This window comes from Helicoverpa armigera, chromosome 8 (assembly GCF_030705265.1).
Source record: "Helicoverpa armigera isolate CAAS_96S chromosome 8, ASM3070526v1, whole genome shotgun sequence".
NCBI lineage: Eukaryota > Metazoa > Arthropoda > Insecta > Lepidoptera > Noctuidae > Helicoverpa > Helicoverpa armigera.
The window spans coordinates 10,082,977-10,102,553 of record NC_087127.1 but is presented as its reverse complement, the minus strand read 5'-3'; the positions used below and the strand labels follow the sequence as shown (position 1 = coordinate 10,102,553).

Sequence of the window (19,577 nt, the reverse complement as noted above, 5' to 3'; positions counted from 1 at the left end):
TCAAACAGTTATCTGCCTTTATTCTGCTTCTCGTCATAAACCAGCAGCCATAATCATTCGTTCGGTACCATTATAGGAAGAAAAAATTAATACACTATTACATACTGTTACTGTTTGGTTTGAATACGTGTTACAGCTGAAGTTATGTGTAGATTTTTATAATGTATTACTATTATTATTATAGATACATGTGGATCATGAAAACCAGGGTGCAACGCGATTTTGCATGGTAATTTTTTATTTTAATTATACCTTTAACGGGACTAGCAGTTTATCGTTAAATTATATCATTTGTACTTAGCATTCTATGCTCTTTCTATTACGCTAATGTTTGATGGGAATCAGATTTTTCATATGAATAAATTGTAAGGAGATTTAATACTATACATTCTACATTTAAAAACGTGAAACGACTGGCGTTTGTCTTCTAGAAAAGTGTTAAGAATTTATGAAAGAAATGACTTGCAATAACAAGGGTAATCTATTTGATTTATAAATGAGAAACCTGACTCCTTTATTATAAGTACAGAGATTACGTGCAACATCGCATCGCACAATTTTTAAGTCACTGTTTACCTTACTGCTCGTGGCTTGTGTAGTGTTGTGGTGTGTTTAAGTCGATAAAAAACCCTTTCCGTGAATATGATTTTTTAGTTTATGGCCAAACATCCCTTTTTTAAATACACTTTTTTGCATTTGTAATATTTTTGAAAATATAAATTTTGATAATATTTTTTCCCTTTGTTCCTAAATATTAATCCAAATAGTTTTATTATCCTTAATATTGTATTTACAATTTTTCAACAGCCGAAAAATATGTTCAATTTTTATAATATTATTTTTTTAACGACTCTTGTTAAGTAGTAGGTAACAGTACAAATATTAATGATCACAAGTTGGTTTTCATTGGTCATTAACATACAATATTACAATTACAGCCTTATATCTATTGGTAATACAGTTAACAGCAGGTCTTTATTTGAAAACTATCTAACTAAATTATTTACATAGGTATGTGATATTTTGCGAGAGGTATGATTTTGGAAGTATAATAATGTTATACAAAGTATACCTTTCAAAAGGATTTAAATATATACCTAGTCAACCATCAAAACTTGAAAGAAATCAGCAAATATCACGGTTTTGAATTTTGTATTCCGAAATATCGATAAGGCACCTGTCTCCATAGACGTGGTGATATAATGCAATGACATAATTGCAAAATAATCGAATTTTGTTTTGTCGATGATCTCAAATATTTTTTAATATCACGTGCGTACCAAATAGAACCACCGAATAATCTATTTTCATAATTTCTAAAATGTTGTGAGTTCCACCGAGACATTTATCATATAAAATTTTATTTAGGCATATTTCTCGCACGTATTTATTTCTTAAAACATAATTATATATAACGTCAAATTTTAGTATTTTTGGAAAATCTACATATCATAAGTATACTCTTCAAAATCTACATTTCCAAATGCGAGGCAATTTTATTAGTTTAACAGTCAACGTACGAGAAATATGCGCTTTAAAATCATCTAACTTTAATTTCAAGACCCCCTGTTACATGTATTTCTATGAAAAGGTGAATATTCATTAATCCAATTTATTATAAACAAACTGCTGGATGAATATCGAAATCATACTGTTAATATCGCCACAAAATCCAACTTGAATACTGCCTAATTACAATAAAACTTTTTTAAAAAGCTATGAAATTATACTTAATACATAAAACTAATAATACATTTCATTAAAATCAAATTACGAAAACAATATTTACAATTTACGGCAATATTAGATAATTATATTTAATTAATCTATACATATCGTTTTATACCTATCTATCAACAAAAACCTACTATAGATTAATAAAAAAATCTTAGTAGGTTATACTAAGATTGACGACACATTTTAACTACTTTCATAATATCGATATTGATCTTAAATCTATAAAGTGCAACATTCGCTAAATAGAACGAAACAACTCAGAGTATTTTTAATAAATTAATGTATCAGCTACATTACATTGTTATTCACGAAATTAAACATATTGTACTTATTTACAAAATGCAATCTTTTTACAAAAGAAAACCTGGAAGCTACACTATTTGTTTATGTCTGAAACACAAGTTGCCATCTTTTGAGTTTGCTAGACCAAATGCTTTTAAGAAAAGAGTAAATGTTCCTATTTCTTTAACATTGCTTGATCAGTTTATTTTAACAATACAAATAATGGGAATGGAGACATTGAAATTTGAAATGGTAAAGTGATTTTGACAATTCAATTTTATTACTTTGTACTAGTAAACACCTACATTAATCGCTACGACATTCCATTCATATCATTGTAAACTACATCGAGACGAATATTTCAGTCGAAATTTGTTTTATAATACATTTACGTTACACTTAATACTATTTATCTACTTTCTCATGTTTCATATTGGCTGGAATCGCATAAAGATTGCGTTAAGGCCAGACTTTTCATCAATAAAAAACAAAAAGAAACATTCGCCTTCATAAATAAGACACTATCGATGCAAATTATACATAATTAATTTGAATATCGAGACGAGATCACGAATCTACGTGCAGATCTTAAAGCGAAACCATCGATATCGATAACATTGTCGCGCTCAACTTGCAAGCCCTAACTTTTGTCATATTTTATTTACTCCTGTACACAAATGGAAAAGATTGGATAAATTCAGCGTCCATTGATGGATTACAAACTAACATGATGGACCTTATAAATGGACTTTAGGACTTTGAAGGGTGTCCAATATTTGCAGTTGTGTATAGGATATGTGTGGACTGTGTTTAGACCATTCCTTTGGACATCATTCTGACAGTGTTTTTAAGTGCTTGTCGCTTGTTGCAGAACCATATTCTGATGACTTCGCGTTCGTAGCCAAGTTGATGTGCCAGTCCAGTGATTTCTGTGCCTGGAAATATATGACAATAGGATTAGGTTTTTAGTGTATCAATATCGTTAAAATTTGTGGCTCTGATTACCACAAGACATGGGTAGTTGCCACAATATTCAGTAAATATAAGGTCATTCAGTAGCGAAGAGAAGTCTAAACACTTATTTTAATCGTAGGTAAATAGTCCAATATGATTAAAAAAATATATATTTATTTCCGTAGTTCCAGGGTCTTTGGACTCGGAACGGCGAATGCTTCCACTGCTGTTAGTTCTTTTTAAAGGATTCAGAAGCCTCAATTTTGTTTTCTGGCATTAGATTCTCTCTCTTCTAGATTGCATTAGATTCCAAGTGGAATTGACGATCTCACCTGAAGGATGGGTGTTCCTTTCAAAATGCGCGTTGAGTAGTTCCAAAGCCTGTGGTGTGAATGAGGTTCGTCGTTTTCGTTTCTTGCTAGGTTCCATGCCTATGAAGTCTGTCAGATGATTCTGGCCTGATGCGTACCTGTAATGATTGGAATTGAAACTTTAGTAACGTTGATAAAAAGACGATTTTTGAGTGAGCTGCTGTAAGAACTTATAATTCGACCGGTCCTTTGTGTGAATTGTTTTCTTATGGTCTAGGTGCTAAGGAGAGTGATGAAGCAAGCGTTGGTTTTGTTAGTTCTGTGATGGACTTGAATATTTTAAAACCTCGAAATCTCCAAAAAGTATTATCGGTTTTCTTTATGTCGATAGTTTTAAGATATTTAAGCCCTTATGCCTTATATAGATAAATACAGTGCGTAGAACTCACGAAAAACGCGTTTATCGAATTTATAGTGCGATGAATTCGATGAACGTATTTTTCGTAGCTAAGCAAGCAGTGAAATATTCTTTAGAGTCCTTTATTATGACATAGTTTTAATGGCTGTAAAATTATTTTAATACATAGGCTAATTATATCTTCGGTTATCACGAGACAATTTGACGAGATATAAGGCGACGGAATACCAACTTCGATTACACAGATAATATTTTGGGTTCGTGTAGCTGAAACAACTGAATTTAAAATTGTAAGAAATAGGTAGAATACGTAGACGTTTATAGTAGAGTGAATATGTAGGATTTATGCTACTGTCCCTAAGTAGACTGTAGTAGATTCATATTCACATAATATTACTTAAACATTAATATTGAATGACTGATGTTAATAATAAGCCTTGCTCTGGTTTCATAATGCCAATATCATTTGAATTATGTTACATAAATGAATTTTATTATTTTTTTATTTCCCGGGACGCTGGTGTTCTTAGAAGTCAGGGAGGTATAGTTTTATGTAATTGATTCCTGTCGTCTTGAACATGATCATTTTATTCTTTATCCGAAGGTGTAAGCTCTTGTTATGTTTAAGCGTAGTAAACTTTCATTATGTTTTTTTATTCTTTACCTTTCCATTATCATCTTTTTGTATCTACAGTCTTACGATGGCTGGTGCTAGATGAAGTAAATCTAGAACATTTCATAGCTCTTCACTGGCACCATCAATTAAAAAATCTTCAACACCATTTAGGTACATGAACTTTATCTAACACTAACACCACAATAGATGTACTTACTTCTTAATAATAAATTAACGAGATCCCCGAAGTTACAGCCGAATTAATTCAAGGACTAAAGCCAACAGAGTCGGTCGTTAAAAATTACCACCAAGAGGGACCGATTGCAAATTCAATGTACCCATTTGCAATGTTAAACCGAAGCGTTGCATCCAGATAATGCATTTTAATGATGCAAAATGTCGATCGATAGATCCTGTTGGGACTTCTTACGGTGACATTACGTCTTTGTTGGAGATTTAAGTGACACCTGGTCTCATTTCAAATGTTATGGAAAAACGGTGATCGTTGATTGTTTAAGTGGTGTTTTGTTTTTTTATTGTTATGTCTTTTTGTTTAGGAGTATCGTTGGCGTTATTTATAATTTTTAATGGTTCAAAGCTATTGAGATCTTGTCATGTCGATCATAAGATCCTACTTATTGGGTACTTGCTCTCTTTTTTAGATCTTCATTCGTGGACTTTCTTACAAAGTTTGGAATTTTTATATGTATTCAAAGGATCTAAAGTAAGGAACTGTTTTCGATTTAATTAATTATATTTTAGTTGTTTCGAAAGAACGAGGTTTGAGAGGTTTCATTTTCGACGGATACCATTTAGGTTTAATCGTGGAAGTATTGTTTTTCTTATCAGGTTTCTATAACAAGTATTCTATTTTAAAATTCGTTTATTAGTCACTTTAAAGTCGCTGACTTATAAACCTACAATTCGTAAAGTCAAATCGTGATTCAGGACAGCGTTAAAAACTCTGTTCACACGTATCATACGCCTAAACGAAAACCATTAAAACGATGATGTATTCACAAAACAGTTAAACAAGGAAAACGTCTAAAAAACAAAAGAACGTGAATAAATACCAAAACTAAACAACCGCACCATACAACGAAGTCATGCATGATATAGCTAGTGTTAAACCCGTCTGCGATAAGCACCTAAATTAGGAACAACTGATTTCAGGAATAGCGGGAAGAAATTAGTTATTCCTAAGTTCGGGTAACGTGAGTGTCAGATGTTAGTCGTACAGCGGATCCAAATAAACATAAAGCCTAGCCCGTAAAAGCATTAGTTAGTCCAGATTTGAGAAATGTCTTTCACAACGTTGCTAAGCATTATAGGCCAAATGTTTCACGAACACGGTGTAGCACATAACCACGAACATAACTCACTCAAACAAATATTTACCTCTCTTCAGCTTCCTTCATCCAACGTTCGAGCACCGGTTTGATTTTCTGCGCACTTTTTGGTGTTATATCCAATTTCTCAAATCTGTATCGAACATAAATGTAATGTTAGACTTTGCTATGCGAGCACCGGTCGAATGAAAATCTAACGCGAAGCACCTTTCTCAAAACGCGATATAACTCTTTACCCGATCCAAATTAACAGAGGCATAAACACAGGACATTGACATTGCGTTAACGATTTTAAACAGAGAAAAAAAACAATAGGCAATTTATTCTGCCGAGGTAATCAGTTTGATTAATACCGAACAAGGTAACAATAAAACAACGAATTGAGTTAGAAACGAAAGGTAACGTATGCCAATGCCCTGGCTTTGAATTGCGCAAAATGAATATTAATAAAATAAGAGTAATGAAAATAATACATCATGCTATATTAGATGGAAAGTTAGATATTACTCATCGAGATGTTACAAATAATAAAAGTGATAAAGTTCTCACAGCGATTACTCATAGTGTCGAATCGACATGGTTTGGTAGCCGGCACATTAGTGTAGCACGTTTGTCTTAACATCAAAATGTAAGTCGGCCGTATGATGTATGGCGCCTTCGCTGTAATTACCCGAATGCAAATACCGTACACGTGTGAAAAGGAAAAGAAAGAACGTCAAAACCGGTAATTACAAATAATTATATACGGCATACATTCAAAAGGTATGCACGGATCGCCGATCGAGATAAGATTACATTAAACAGCGTTGAAACATTTTGATTTAAAGACATTCTGCGTGTGGACTCGGCCGATATAAGTGAGCCAAAGCGTGTACTTAATGTATGTTAAGTATCTTTGAATTTATCTCCATTATCTTAGCACCATTTTGAAATGTTTATACTGAATAAATACGAGTTGCATGCAGATGGATGCAGGATAGATGAAGATAAATTTGAAGATTGTGTAGGGATAAAAAACAAAACACATACATGTTTTGTTGTTGTGAAGACAGCTGAGCTGCTAGCATCTGCGAAGCCAGGGCACTGGGGACGGTAACAAATAATATGTTAGATTATGTCGTAGCCAGTGACGGTGACGGTACTCCGGCGGAGGGTGGGAGCAACATCACTACATCTCAACAAATCTAGAAAGATTAGGAACAAAGTCGCACGCTGTGATGTCATTAATCAGTTTTCATGATCTTACTCTAGACAATGAGGTAAATATTACGACACGCTTTGCTGATCAATATCACGTTACAAGTAAATACAACTTCCGTTACATTATTCGTGTTTTGCCCTGTTTAGGACGTGGTCATGTTATGTATTGGATATTTAACTTTAATGTTATGCTGGTACGAGATGCTCTGACGCATTGTGCTTCATATGAAATTGTAATGCACTCAGACTGGGGTTAATGGATAATTCAATATTTTGTTATTGACATCGTTCCAAGTGGCAATGACCATGCGCCTGATTGTTTTCAAAACAGATCAATATGGTGATTGGTGAACAGATTGAACCCAAATTTTAACTGTTGTCGTTTTAATAAAAATTATTTAAACGTGAATCTCGACGGGGACACTTTTAGTAGAGAGTAAAAAGTTTGCTTTTCAATTTTTGAAATGTTTTCATAGGATCTTGGCTAAATTAGATTTGGTTGCTAAACGCCTTGAGTAAGAGAAAATGATTAAAGGAATTTTGTTGACTTTTGTTCATTGTGAACTTTGTAACAAAAAACTTCAGCAAGACGGAACGGGTTACACTAAATGGAATTCTTTTCTCAAAAACAATAATATGTTTTAATTAAAATGCAAATTAATTAAGTCCAGTATAATGGAAGGGGTAACTACCATGTAGCGACGTCACGACACCAAATTGGAGGGAGACGAAAGAAAAATTAATGGGAAATGAAATCACGACAGAACAAAGACAGGGGAATTCTACTCTTTTTAATTACACGAAAAAAGTAATTACGGCAAGATAATTAATTAACTGGAACAGAAGTAACGATTAATGATTTTATTATACGAAGGAGGTCGTCGGGGGGGTGGCTTGGAATTGAAATTTCCTTCGGCTTGTGCCGGTCGCATTCCGTTTTGCATCGAAATTCGATTTGTTCACGGGCAACGTTGTTTCGAGTGATTTGATTCAATTAAACATTATGAGCGTAAAGCTGTGCTGAAGCGTGATTAATTTGTCGATTTACGTAGAATAAGGTAACGTAAGAAAAAATATGATTTTCGACTTCGATCGGCCGTTAAACCTGTATACGTAATTGAAGATAGTTGTGGCATTTTCGATAAAAATCTTACAATTTTTAATATTATGTAATTGCAAGACATGAAGATCTATTAAAAAAGTCTGAAATCTCACATTTCAATTATCGTTTGGCGTGTGATCGTGCTGAAGTATGAAATGGCTAAAAGGAAGTAATAGAATAAGACATTTAGAATATGTTCTTTTATTTTTTGTTGAAGCTCGAAGCGCATATAAGAGAGGTTAGTTATATGCATGAATGAGTTATGTCACACATCAAGTAGCTCTATTTTAATTATATAAAAGTCACAGGTAAAGCTGTTAAAAGATATTATGGTAATTTAGCCGCGAATCAAATCGAATAACAAAAAAATGTATTAGGAAACACGCGCCCGCGCCTAGCCACGTAAAAAATGGTGTAAGCCACGACACAGTGAGCGGAACGGAAGCCACCCGAATGGTAATTAATTAAACGAATTGTAAGCAATGAAAGGAGTCATGCTGTTTTACAAATCACTTCAATTAACGATATTAAAAAGTTGGAATGATAACTGAGCTCCGGCCTGCGTGACGACATTTATAAAAACGATTCTTGAACCTTTTTTTGTCAGCCCCACGATGTAGCTAGCAAACGGTCACATTATTTTGACAAGCGTGCGACTTTATCTCCCTTACTTACAAGTAAGATATCATCAGATCGTTTTTTACATTCTTTTCCTTTTTTGACAAATTAGGCACTGTATTAACAACAACAATTGTTAAGTGGAAACATTAATTCTTAAGCTGTGGTTGTGTTTTCTATATCATTTGTTATTTTCCATAACGGTTTCATTTGAATTTTAAAGATGTTAAATATTCATTGGTATCAATTATTATTCAATTGTGTGAAGAGATTCTTTCTCTTTGTTTATGTTGGTGGACCATAAACTTGACTATGGTCATAAATGTCATTTCAGTTGCATTCAAAAGTTAAGGAAGGCTGCGAAATGGAACACGCATACATTTTCCAAGATACCGTTACTGGCAATTTATTAATTGCACGTTGGAAATGTTACGGGACTTTTAATTGCTGCTTGTAGTGACAATCTATTTACGGTCTCTTGGGTGCACCACGTAGTGTCCAGCAACAAAAAATGGATAGTACAGGCAAAAACCTATGAAGTTAATCACAAATAACACAGGAATAGCAAAATTATACTAGACCTTACCTGCAAATTGCGCTTTGACTGTATGCAGGGCCTTCTGTAACGGACAAGGCCTGGCCTACTTGGGTCTGAGTAAGGCCTAGGCCAAGCCGTCGCAGTTTGAAAGCTTTAGCGAATTCCTTGATATCTTCCAGATTGATTCCGTCGACCACGTTGCTTGATGACTGGCTGATTGTTGGTTGATCTGTGTGCAAAAAAGCTTTTTTTATTCACGATTCAATTATGGTTGAAATCTCATCCTCAGATGACATCTACATTTGACTTTTATAATCGATAGTTAAATGTCAAGAAGTTTATCGACAAATGTTCAGATTACGTTTCAGCATGTTTGCGGTTGATTGGGGAGAAAAGCAGAAATCTACTTATTAAGTGTCTACATCCCAGTCCCGCCAGAGAATGAGAGTCAATCGAGTGTAATCATTGCGGCGAATTCTCGCAAGGCGGAACAGGGTGGTATCTAAGTTGCGCTCGCAGTGTACTTCCAACGTTACAGGTAGCCTTATCTATTGTTGCTGCCACATAATACACTCTAGAATCTAGTATGTCCCGAGAATTACTACTTGCGTGCAACCAGTTCAATATCGAACAAAACTGGATTGTACCTACATACATAGGTATGTTTAGAAATCTGTATATCACATTGTAATAATTTAAACCAGTCCGTACCAACTCTCAAGCAGTTACCCCGTTTAAACGCGAAGCAAAATTATAGCCAAGTTTAGTGGGCAATTTATGTAATTAGTAGATGGTGGCGGTTCCTAATTATGCGGGATGTCATTAGTGTGGAGACGTGCTACCTCCGCGGAGGTTGGCCCGCGAGTGCGCCCTCCCCCCCACCATGCTTAGCTAACCGATGACAAATTACTTTCGCTATCTACCCCCGTTAGTTTAAGGAGTAGTCTGCGTCAATTAAGACAGGGTAGGGTTGGTAAATTGGCAATCGTTTCACCATTTACCGGTGTTCGTAACTCAGACGATTTCTAATTTCGTTTTGTTATGTACGTGAACATAGTGTTGTTCCGGCAATCTTATTACCGCACGTAATAACTTTATGGGGTGATTTTTAGGGGAGCTTGTTAATGTAATATAATTCATATCCGATGCTGTGATTGTTTTTCTTTGTGTACATATTTATGCCTGAGTAAGTCTTTCCATCAAACAAATCAAGCAAAAGATTAAAGCTCTGACTTGACTCTTTCGATAACCTTGATTCGGTGCAGGGTTTCCACCATATATCGTTGTAATGCAATCTTTACATGTGTTGCGATTATGTTTAGTTGTTTGGAATTAGGCATGAACACAGATTTATTGTTGCTTTTCTATGATCAAAACTTCTATGCGTTCTTTATGTGTGAAGACCGTAAACAAAAAAAAGAAGAAAGAAGAGAAGGTATACATAGACGACAACATAATATTTTGTCATTCAATTACTGTTCCATGGTTTGTACAAATTATCACATTGATCTCGCCAATTGACATGCCCTATCAACCATCAGGCATATCCCTTTTTATAAAATGGAAAAGTAATAACGAAATGACGTCTGTTTTCGACGTCCAATTAGAGCACATCGCGTGATGAGCGCACCCATTAATTAGCTTACAAAGATAAGTCAATTGGGCAAAGAGTCGTCCGCAACTATGGCGTCCTGAATTCGATAACAATACATCAAGATACCACACGCTTAATTGTTTAATACATGTAATAAATTAATTAGAAGCAATTAAAGTTTGCGTGTCTACGTATACGTATGTATGACCTGAGTTACGTATTTCTGCTTTTTCTTTTAACAAATTCGTTATGGCGATTAAGAGTTTTACTTGTTACTTTCTACTGAAGAGCGGGCTTTTACGTAGGGTCGTTATCACAGTTAGTTTTATGGGCGACAGTGGCCTTTGCCTAAATGTAATATGTTTTATTCTTCGTCACACGACACGGTAATTTGCCGTGTTATTATCTTATGACCCAGTCCTGACGTATTTTACGCGTGTTAGCCCTGAGAGACAACGGAACTTCAAGCTGTATGCCTTTTAGGTACCAACCTTTTTACTTGTATACTGACTGTCTAGATTTTTAACGTTACATTTTCTATAATTTTGGTTAAATCTAAGATCATAATTGTCAAAAGTGGTACTTACACATGCCTAAACTTATAATCATATGTACTGTTAATTTATCAGATAAACAGGTTCAAACTATAATGAATATAGGTACTGAAAACTAATGAAATTAACACACTTATCGATTAAAGTGTAAATTACATATACTTCGTTAATATTAATAAAGTAGGCGGACAGCTTATGTCAGTGCTAATTGCATAGAATGAAAAAAATGGCAATGAAGCTTAAATTATTTCTCTCCTACACAGATGCATATCGTGGACTATTTAAATTAATTCAGTCTTATTTTAAGCTAGATTCAGCAAAGATTAAGACCAAATACGACCTAATTTTGTCCAACGTTATTCGAGACTGATTTATTCGGCTATTTATTTCATTGCTTACCAAATTTCGCTTATCGAAGTACCTTGGGGTAATCGTTTCCTACAGAAAATGATCGGTTAATATCAGATTTGCGTTTGGTTTGACTCGTAATGCGGAGCTCTCATGCTAACTATATGCAAATTGGAAAGTACACTAAAAATGAGGGCCGTTATTAGTTTGCGTTTCCGTTTATTTCAACCTAAATTATATTTGAAATTATCTGAATTCAGACGTTTACTTTTATGATATTATAAATACTGAAAGAGTGTTTGTATGAAATAGGTTGCTTAAATAAAATGCTTACACGTAAAATACAACACCATATAACTATGCACTATTTTATTCATAGCAGTTAAGGCGGGCGGCTATTCCGAACATTTTATTTTTAACGCTACATTATTCTTAATTAAAGATTTCGAGTGATTAGGTGTATCATGTATACACAAAGCCATTATTTTCATAAAATTTCCAATAACCAGTCGTTGTCGAAATGACATAAGAAATAGAATTTAATAAATACCATATCGAGACACGCAAATTATAAATTTGTGAGCACGTAATGGGTGAAATTACGGGCGCCGAATCGTCTCGATTCATGTTACGATTACGATTTAGAATCGAATACGTTATCAATTACAATTAACGTGATTATTAAAGTAACGGTTGTAAGCACTTTTGAACAAGTTTCTTTAAGAATTTAAGCGTTGTTTGGTAAAAGTTTAAGCTTTTCTTCAATGTTATCGAGGGCTTTTCATTTGCCTGTCCTATTATTAAAAACCCATTTTGTAAATGATCTGACATTAAGTGTAGGTTGATAATTAAGTAAAATATATCAGAGAATCGATTTGGAGTTTATTTTTTTTTAAATAATGATTGTTCATTACACATAAATGTAGTTTAGTGCTTTTGTTAAATGCAGTTTCAATGAAATTATTATTTTGACAAGCAATATCAAGGCCTTAATTATATTAAATGACTTCGTCTTTTTAAATATTTCCTTATTAATAACATGTTTATTTATTATTTATGTATTTTTTTAAATTCAATGACACAGGACCTGATATGATTTGACAATTAAAACATATGTACTTTATTTTATGCGGTAGTGAATGTCGAATGTTTTTAAAAGTAACACTCTAGGTGTTGTTACACATTGCATCAAACATATTTTGTTTGTAAGTTATGGGTATCATCACACTGTTTGGGATTGGATGAACAAAAATTAAAACTATATTGCCAAATTCCTAAGCAGGTAAAGTGTTTTATTATGGCTATTTAAACAAGTTCAAATGTTATTAAAATTTTAATTCAATATGTATAAAAAAATCTACACGAAAAATTAGGAAATTGCATCGATCAAAAATTACATGACATACGAGGCAAATTAAACGAGATTTATTTAATAAAGTTTCAACATGTTCGGTCCCCAGTGTCCTTTAATGCAGATCACGTAAATGACGGCACGTTTCTATCTGAATCAACAGGTAAGACCCCTCGCATGAATATAGAAAAATAAAATGTGATAAAACATGCAATGTTAGGCGAAAGAATTTATTATAATAATCCTAAATAACGTTGTGAAATGTGGATGTTTTTTGCTACGTTTTCATGTTAAATGGCTGTATTTTAGTGGAATTAACCATGGAGGTTGATCGATTTCGATGGAAGATTATGGGATACATTTTGTACAGTCTTTTAAGAGTTTTTTTTTTAAGGACATATCAGAAGGAACGTACAATAACTGTATCTAAATTAAAAATATAGAACCAGTTGTAAGTTTGATAAAAAAAAACAGTGTAAATAATACCGGGTAATAATATAATGATCATGATTGCCTATTGAATCATTCAATTGATTAGTAAGTCGAAACATAATTGAAGGTCAAACATAGTAGTTTTAGCTCTAGGTACTTTATTTTGAAGATGGAGTTGGTATTATAGCTAAGAGTTTGTTATAAAACTTTCATTACACTTTTGTACATTCTTATGGAATTGACTGTGAATATTGTTATTTCTATATTAACGATTGACAAAGTAAAAAGCTCGAATTAAACTAAAATAGAAATATGCGCACCAGAATGATCAATTGCGACTAAATTGAAGAAAAAAACGTAAAAAACAGTTCTAGTGAAAAAATCCTTTTCTCGCCTTTTCTACTAATGCCAATTAATTTAAAGTAGGTACTTATTTATCGAGTCTATCCGAGTCGGTCCAACTCTTTGTTTTCGCTTACTTTATCGATTGCGTTCAATTTTATCGACGACGTTAATTATTTGTAATGGATTTTAATTAGTTAATTAATTAATTTAGTTCGGTACGCCGGCTGGCACGGTCGTTAGTCGGTTTCTTTGATGCCGACTTGAACTTCCTTTATTTTGGTCGAGGCTCTTTGTATTGTACATTTTAGTGTCATTAGTACGTAGTATATTTATTCGGAATTATGTATAATTATGAATTAATAACCTGTTGTACTTTTAGGAATGTTTCCTTTATTATTTTAAGTGTGTTGTGGCTGAGGGACTTGATTTACTCGCACACAGGAAGTCTTTTGAGTTTATTTTGATAACGGAGTAGGTTATCAGGCCACAATAGTTTCTGCGTACCAAATGAAGTACCTACCAATTTCATAGCAAGTCACATAAACTTACTACATAGTTTCATCAAATAACAACTTTCTTATAGAAAACAATTGAATAAAACTTCAAAAGCATGGGACACTAAAAAGTACCACCTACGTCAATAAAATAAGTAGAGCCACTTCCACACTCAATGCACCTATAAATAAATGAAGAAAAACATTTGATGATAGACTTGTAATAGTTTAATGCTATTAGCGTATAAATTATGGTGTAATTGAAAGGGGAGATTGTGACGTCACGGACGTTCCCCATCGGTCATTCAGCCATCAGGCATCGATGCATCCCGTGATCGGAAGCTAACTATGTTTATTGGTTTTATTATGTTTGTACTTATAGAAATGTTTGATGGTACATTTGTTGGTTAAGATTGCTGAAATGAAGTAAGTTAAGTTGGCGTCAAAGTAAATCCAGATCAAATGGGGTCTTCCATCCTTTTGGAGATAAGACATTCCTCGCAGAAACAAAAAAATCTTTTTTTTCAGCTGAATGCTCCGAAAAAGTTTGCTGTTTTCCATTGCTTATAGGGACGAGATTACGCGAAAAGATCTCTTGGAGTCCCATTTAAAAGTTACTTTAGGGATGAACATGTGTTTTTTTGAACAAGTAACATAAGTCGACATAATTGTTACTATATAAGGTACAAGTCAATACAACGATCAATTCAGTCCAAATCTTCAAACGTTTTGTAAGCAGGTACTATAGAAGTTTGCAGCTTATTCAATTACTGAAGTTTAAGTCTTCAATTTAAGTACTAAGTCCCGAACTGGGGCAGTCCATTCAACGATTTTAATCCTTAACAAATCATCGTTTAGGCTATTACGTGTGTTAACCTTACTGAATATATTTATATAGACTGGCCTAGCGACGATAGAAGAGAGGAACTCGGTAATTTAGTAATTGTATCCACTAACAAGGAATTAAATAGTAATCAATAGAACTGGGGCCCGGGCACGAACCTCGTGATGCTTTTAGTTACACGACACGGGGGCGATACGATTTGAAAACGATTGATAGATGAGGGCACGTAATGTTTTATGGCTTGTTGGTGACAAGCGTCTATGTCGGGTCAATATCGTTTAACACTATAAGTTATCAATACTTACCTAAGTTTTTATCCTCATGATAATCTATCATAATAACATTTCTCAGTTGGTTTGTCTCTCAATTCTGGCGAAATATAGTATCTAAAGTGTTCATCCTCATGCATCTTTAAACTTAAAAACTAACTTTCCGTAAAATATATATGTAGGTACGCCGTAGTTAAAAATATTTCAAAAATCTGACACACTAAAAGCAATAGATGGATTTGCGAGGCTATTGTTTTAAATTGGTACTTACGCTTAAAGTTTGGGCCTAATTTCGCGTGTTTAGGTTTACGTTGGCCTTAGAAAATGTATTGTCATACCTTGTGACTTACATAACAATGCGGTAAGTCTTGGATTCAGATCAAGAATGGTTTATTAGTCTATCGTTATTTACTAAGAACCCAGCATGTATGGTGATGATCCTAGGCATTTTACTGTTGTTGTTACTGTTACAGCCCGTCCCACTGCTGGGCACAGGCCTCCTCTCACACGGAGAAGGCCATCTTAAACCAATTTATATGTATAAAACAAAGTTTTATTATGATTGAGTGCTATACTTAATCTATGTTTGTTGTGCAGAAAAGCAGAATAAAGAAGGATTGACAGGACACGTCAGTATATCTAATGATATTAAATATGTATGTCCAATTTTACATAACTTTTACACACGTCAAAGTTCAAAGAATTCTATTGATTCATACGATTTATTTCACACGTAATTTATAAGCAATAAGATCTCACCAATAACAGGTATTACTAACCGTCACGGTTAAGTTAAAACAACAATTAAAAATACAAAAAAAAACTGCGAGATCAAGATTATTCGCTTTCGACGTAATACGCAATTATACTATATTTTTTCTTCGAATAAATGTTGTAATAAAACGTCCAGGTGTTTTGACTTTGTTAGTACTTTTTGCGAGTATCACTTTCAGTTAGGTATATCAAGTATAACAAACAATTAGCAGTAACCGATGGATCGGTTCGTTCAGAAATAGCAAGGAATCGATCGACTCATTATGAAACAATTAACGGAGTAGGTCGCGGTACGTGCCCATTGGATGTTTGATGTAATCAATTTTTAACCGACTTAAAAAAAGGAAGTTCTTACGTATGTTTCTGCGCGATTGTCTTATGTTTGGCTGAACTGATTCTGATGTGAATTTTAGCATATTATTTGTCAGACTTATGAGAAGGTTTTAAGTAGGTATACCAACTAATTGAAGTCGGTTTTATTTTTTAATAACAAGTTTTTATCATTAATGTACTTTTGGAAATTATAAGTAGGTATTAAAACATATTTTACATAAAACATACCATGTTTTATATAAAATGGACCTATCTTAATTCTGCAATCTTTACATTATTTTCTCCTTCCTTTGGTATCCACAGAAAACTCCTCGAATTTTTAATACAGACAAGCCAATTGATGATTCTGAGAAGTCAAATCAATGTTCCTTAAAAATAAAAAGTTACTTTTTCATATGACTGTCTGTGTACCTACTTCATGGAAATCGAACATAAAGCTATTCGTTTTTTTTATTACGAAATCTTCGCTTTATGCGCCAGCTTCACCTATGGTTACCAATTTTGCAAAAAGAAGGTAGGTACCTATTTTTAGAGATAACTCAAAAGTACATATTTTTTAACCAATAATATATAATTTTTAATCTTGGAGTAATATTATTTCAATTAATGATCCAAATAAGGAAAAAAATATATAGGACTAAATTACACGCAATTACAATTATGGCACAAAAGCTCGATTTTCAAAAAGTTTCACAAAGAGAGCTTGTCGAACTAGTAATCGGCAATAGTGAGGTTTAAATATTTTAGTAACAAAGAGTTCCCAATGGAAAGCTACTGATGGCAAACGAATGTCTCCTGTTGAGTATTAGCTTTATTTTCTGAATAAAACATAGCCCATCTGTTGCATAGAATCTAGTAAAACTATAGGTACTTACTACAGTTTTTAAACATTACAGTTTTTTTTTTGTTTGGTTGAAAATACTTTAGGTATCTCAAAATATTTCAATCTACCATGAATGATCTATGTTTACGCTATGATGATTGCTCGAGAGAAGAAAAAACAATATTTCTCTTTAAAACATTATAGGATTACCCAATAAAAAATACCAAAAACACCATAATTACAAACTGTCATAACTTCCAATTAATCCTCTAAATGAGACAGTCTCTTAAAGACTTAAATTCTAAAAATATTGAACAACATGCAATTAGCACTATGAAACTCCAGACTCACGACATTAGACCGAAAAGAGGTCACAAATTCATCTAAGTAGAGCCAAATGCTGCCCAAAATAACCCAGTCTCGCTTAAATCTATCTTGGAATAGGTCAAATACACTGTTCTCGAGACGTGGTGCAAATAAAAATCGCACAGTTTCGTTCTAAAAGTGAATGAAATGGGCCAATAAAAATAACTTCGTCTTAAATAAATTGGTATCGTCTGCTTGGGCGGATAGCTGAATTAGTTTCAATTAGATTGTGTGTATACTTCCAAGTTTGTACTGATGCTATCCGATTAAAATTGTCTATTGTTTCCGCTAGTTTTACTTGCATTGACATTGAAAGCTGTAGTTTTTTGTAAACGTAGTGTTTTAGACTGTTTGTTGGCCCGTGGCAAGTAATTGCCATACAATTTTAGGCCTCAATTATATTTATCGACGTGAGTTACTTTTTATCGATATCGATTAATTAATTAACCATGTTGTAATTGAATAGCCCACCCAGGGCCTGCACTATCCGTATCGGCTTTTATATAATTTCAATTTAAATTGTAAGTAATCGAGGAATATTCTTTTTGGAGTAAGTAAGTATTAAGTAGGGCCGGCAAACTGGCACTCGTGTTGCACTTAATTCCAATACATTATTGCTTAACATATCTCTTAAGATAAAGCTGTACGAATTAAATGTGTAAGAGATATTATCAAGCACAACTAAAAGGCTTTAAGTTGAGTTACTAATAGTCTTTATTGAACGGAAAGTCAATCCTTTATCAAAATACTGTACTTGCTCAATTTACATCAGAAAGAACTATTGAGAACATTAAACGCTCCCTTGAACATATAATTAGATTTGTTCCGAGTTAAAAATCAAATTAAACAAACCTTTTTTTGAAACGCAACCAAATTAACTTTACAATGTCGTGATAAGATCGCGGAGTGGCCGCTCGCCTACGTCGAATGGAAGCGGCTACTTTGCGCTAATCAACTTAACTCGACTGTCACGGAACGCACTCGGGAACTCGGAACTTCTAAACAGTGCCCGGACAGTCTACAACAACTCTTTATAGTATTAGGTAAAATAACTCCTAGGACACTGTTAGACTTCGCCGAGCTAATGGATCGCTCCTCTATGCTTAGAACGTACAACTTTTATGGATAAGTAGAATCGAGTTAGTAGTTTTGTCGAAAATAGCGTTTAAGTTGCTCTTAGTTCTGCTTTTGTTGTGTTGAAATAGCGAATGAGAGTTTGTCAAAATGTTTTAGTGAAGTTACAATGGTAAGTTGGTTTTGTTCTGTATTGAGTGTGTTATAATTAGTTACTTTAATTTTGTGACACTTGTATTTATAAATACATAGATGCTCATTATTCTCCGGCGCTCATATTGGACAGCTTTATTTATGTCATTACCAATTACCTTCTCTAATATCTAAATGATACTTACTTGGCGAATCAGCAAGCAGATCACTATCATCCTGCGAAGGTGACTTCACAGATCCAGGCGACATCTTCACGGGCGCATGCGGTGATGGGATCGGGCCGGATCCGGCGCTGCCGGCACTGCTGGCCGGTCCGGCGTTCGCGTTGTGTGACGTAGTGATCGTTATCTCGCCGTTCGATGCCGCCAGCCTGCGTAATAATAGTATTATGACGTCATTATTTGGTAAACACCAGCTAATAGGATGATTGAAATGTTCGATGTTCAAATTATTGTTTAACACTATCGATAATGTGTTCAAGTATGTGTTCAATGTCCGACATTACGGTAATTAATATGGTTGCCAGTTATACTAAATTAAAGTAGGTATAGTTAGTAATTAAAACATAGGTCAATTTAAAGACAACAAGAAGTATTGTACGCTTCAATTGTAAAGTCAATCAATTTAAAACCGGGATCGGTTCGTGTACAACAAAAAGTGAAAAAGAGAAAGTTTAATACATTGTCGAAATGGCTTCG

The 19,577-nt window shown here is 33.8% G+C and overlaps 1 protein-coding gene across 11 annotated transcripts in view; it reads right to left on the bottom strand.

Moving 5' to 3' along the window:
- Positions 1-19,577, bottom strand: part of Pdm3 (pou domain motif 3) — a 133,213-nt gene continuing 113,636 nt past the window's right edge. For 8 of the 11 annotated variants that reach the window (XM_021328804.3, XM_049838229.2, XM_021328806.3 and 5 more), the window contains 6 exons: positions 19,065-19,249; positions 9,174-9,354; positions 6,697-6,750; positions 5,717-5,800; positions 3,306-3,442; positions 1-2,954 (listed from right to left, as the gene is read on the bottom strand). In XM_021328804.3, the coding sequence (XP_021184479.2) occupies positions 2,830-2,954; positions 3,306-3,442; positions 5,717-5,800; positions 6,697-6,750; positions 9,174-9,354; positions 19,065-19,249 (766 nt within the window). In that variant the 3' untranslated portion in view covers positions 1-2,829. The remainder of the gene's footprint in view (positions 2,955-3,305; positions 3,443-5,716; positions 5,801-6,696; positions 6,751-9,173; positions 9,355-19,064; positions 19,250-19,577) is intronic. The other 3 variants (XM_049838230.2, XM_049838231.2, XM_049838235.2) reach the window with 3 other exon arrangements.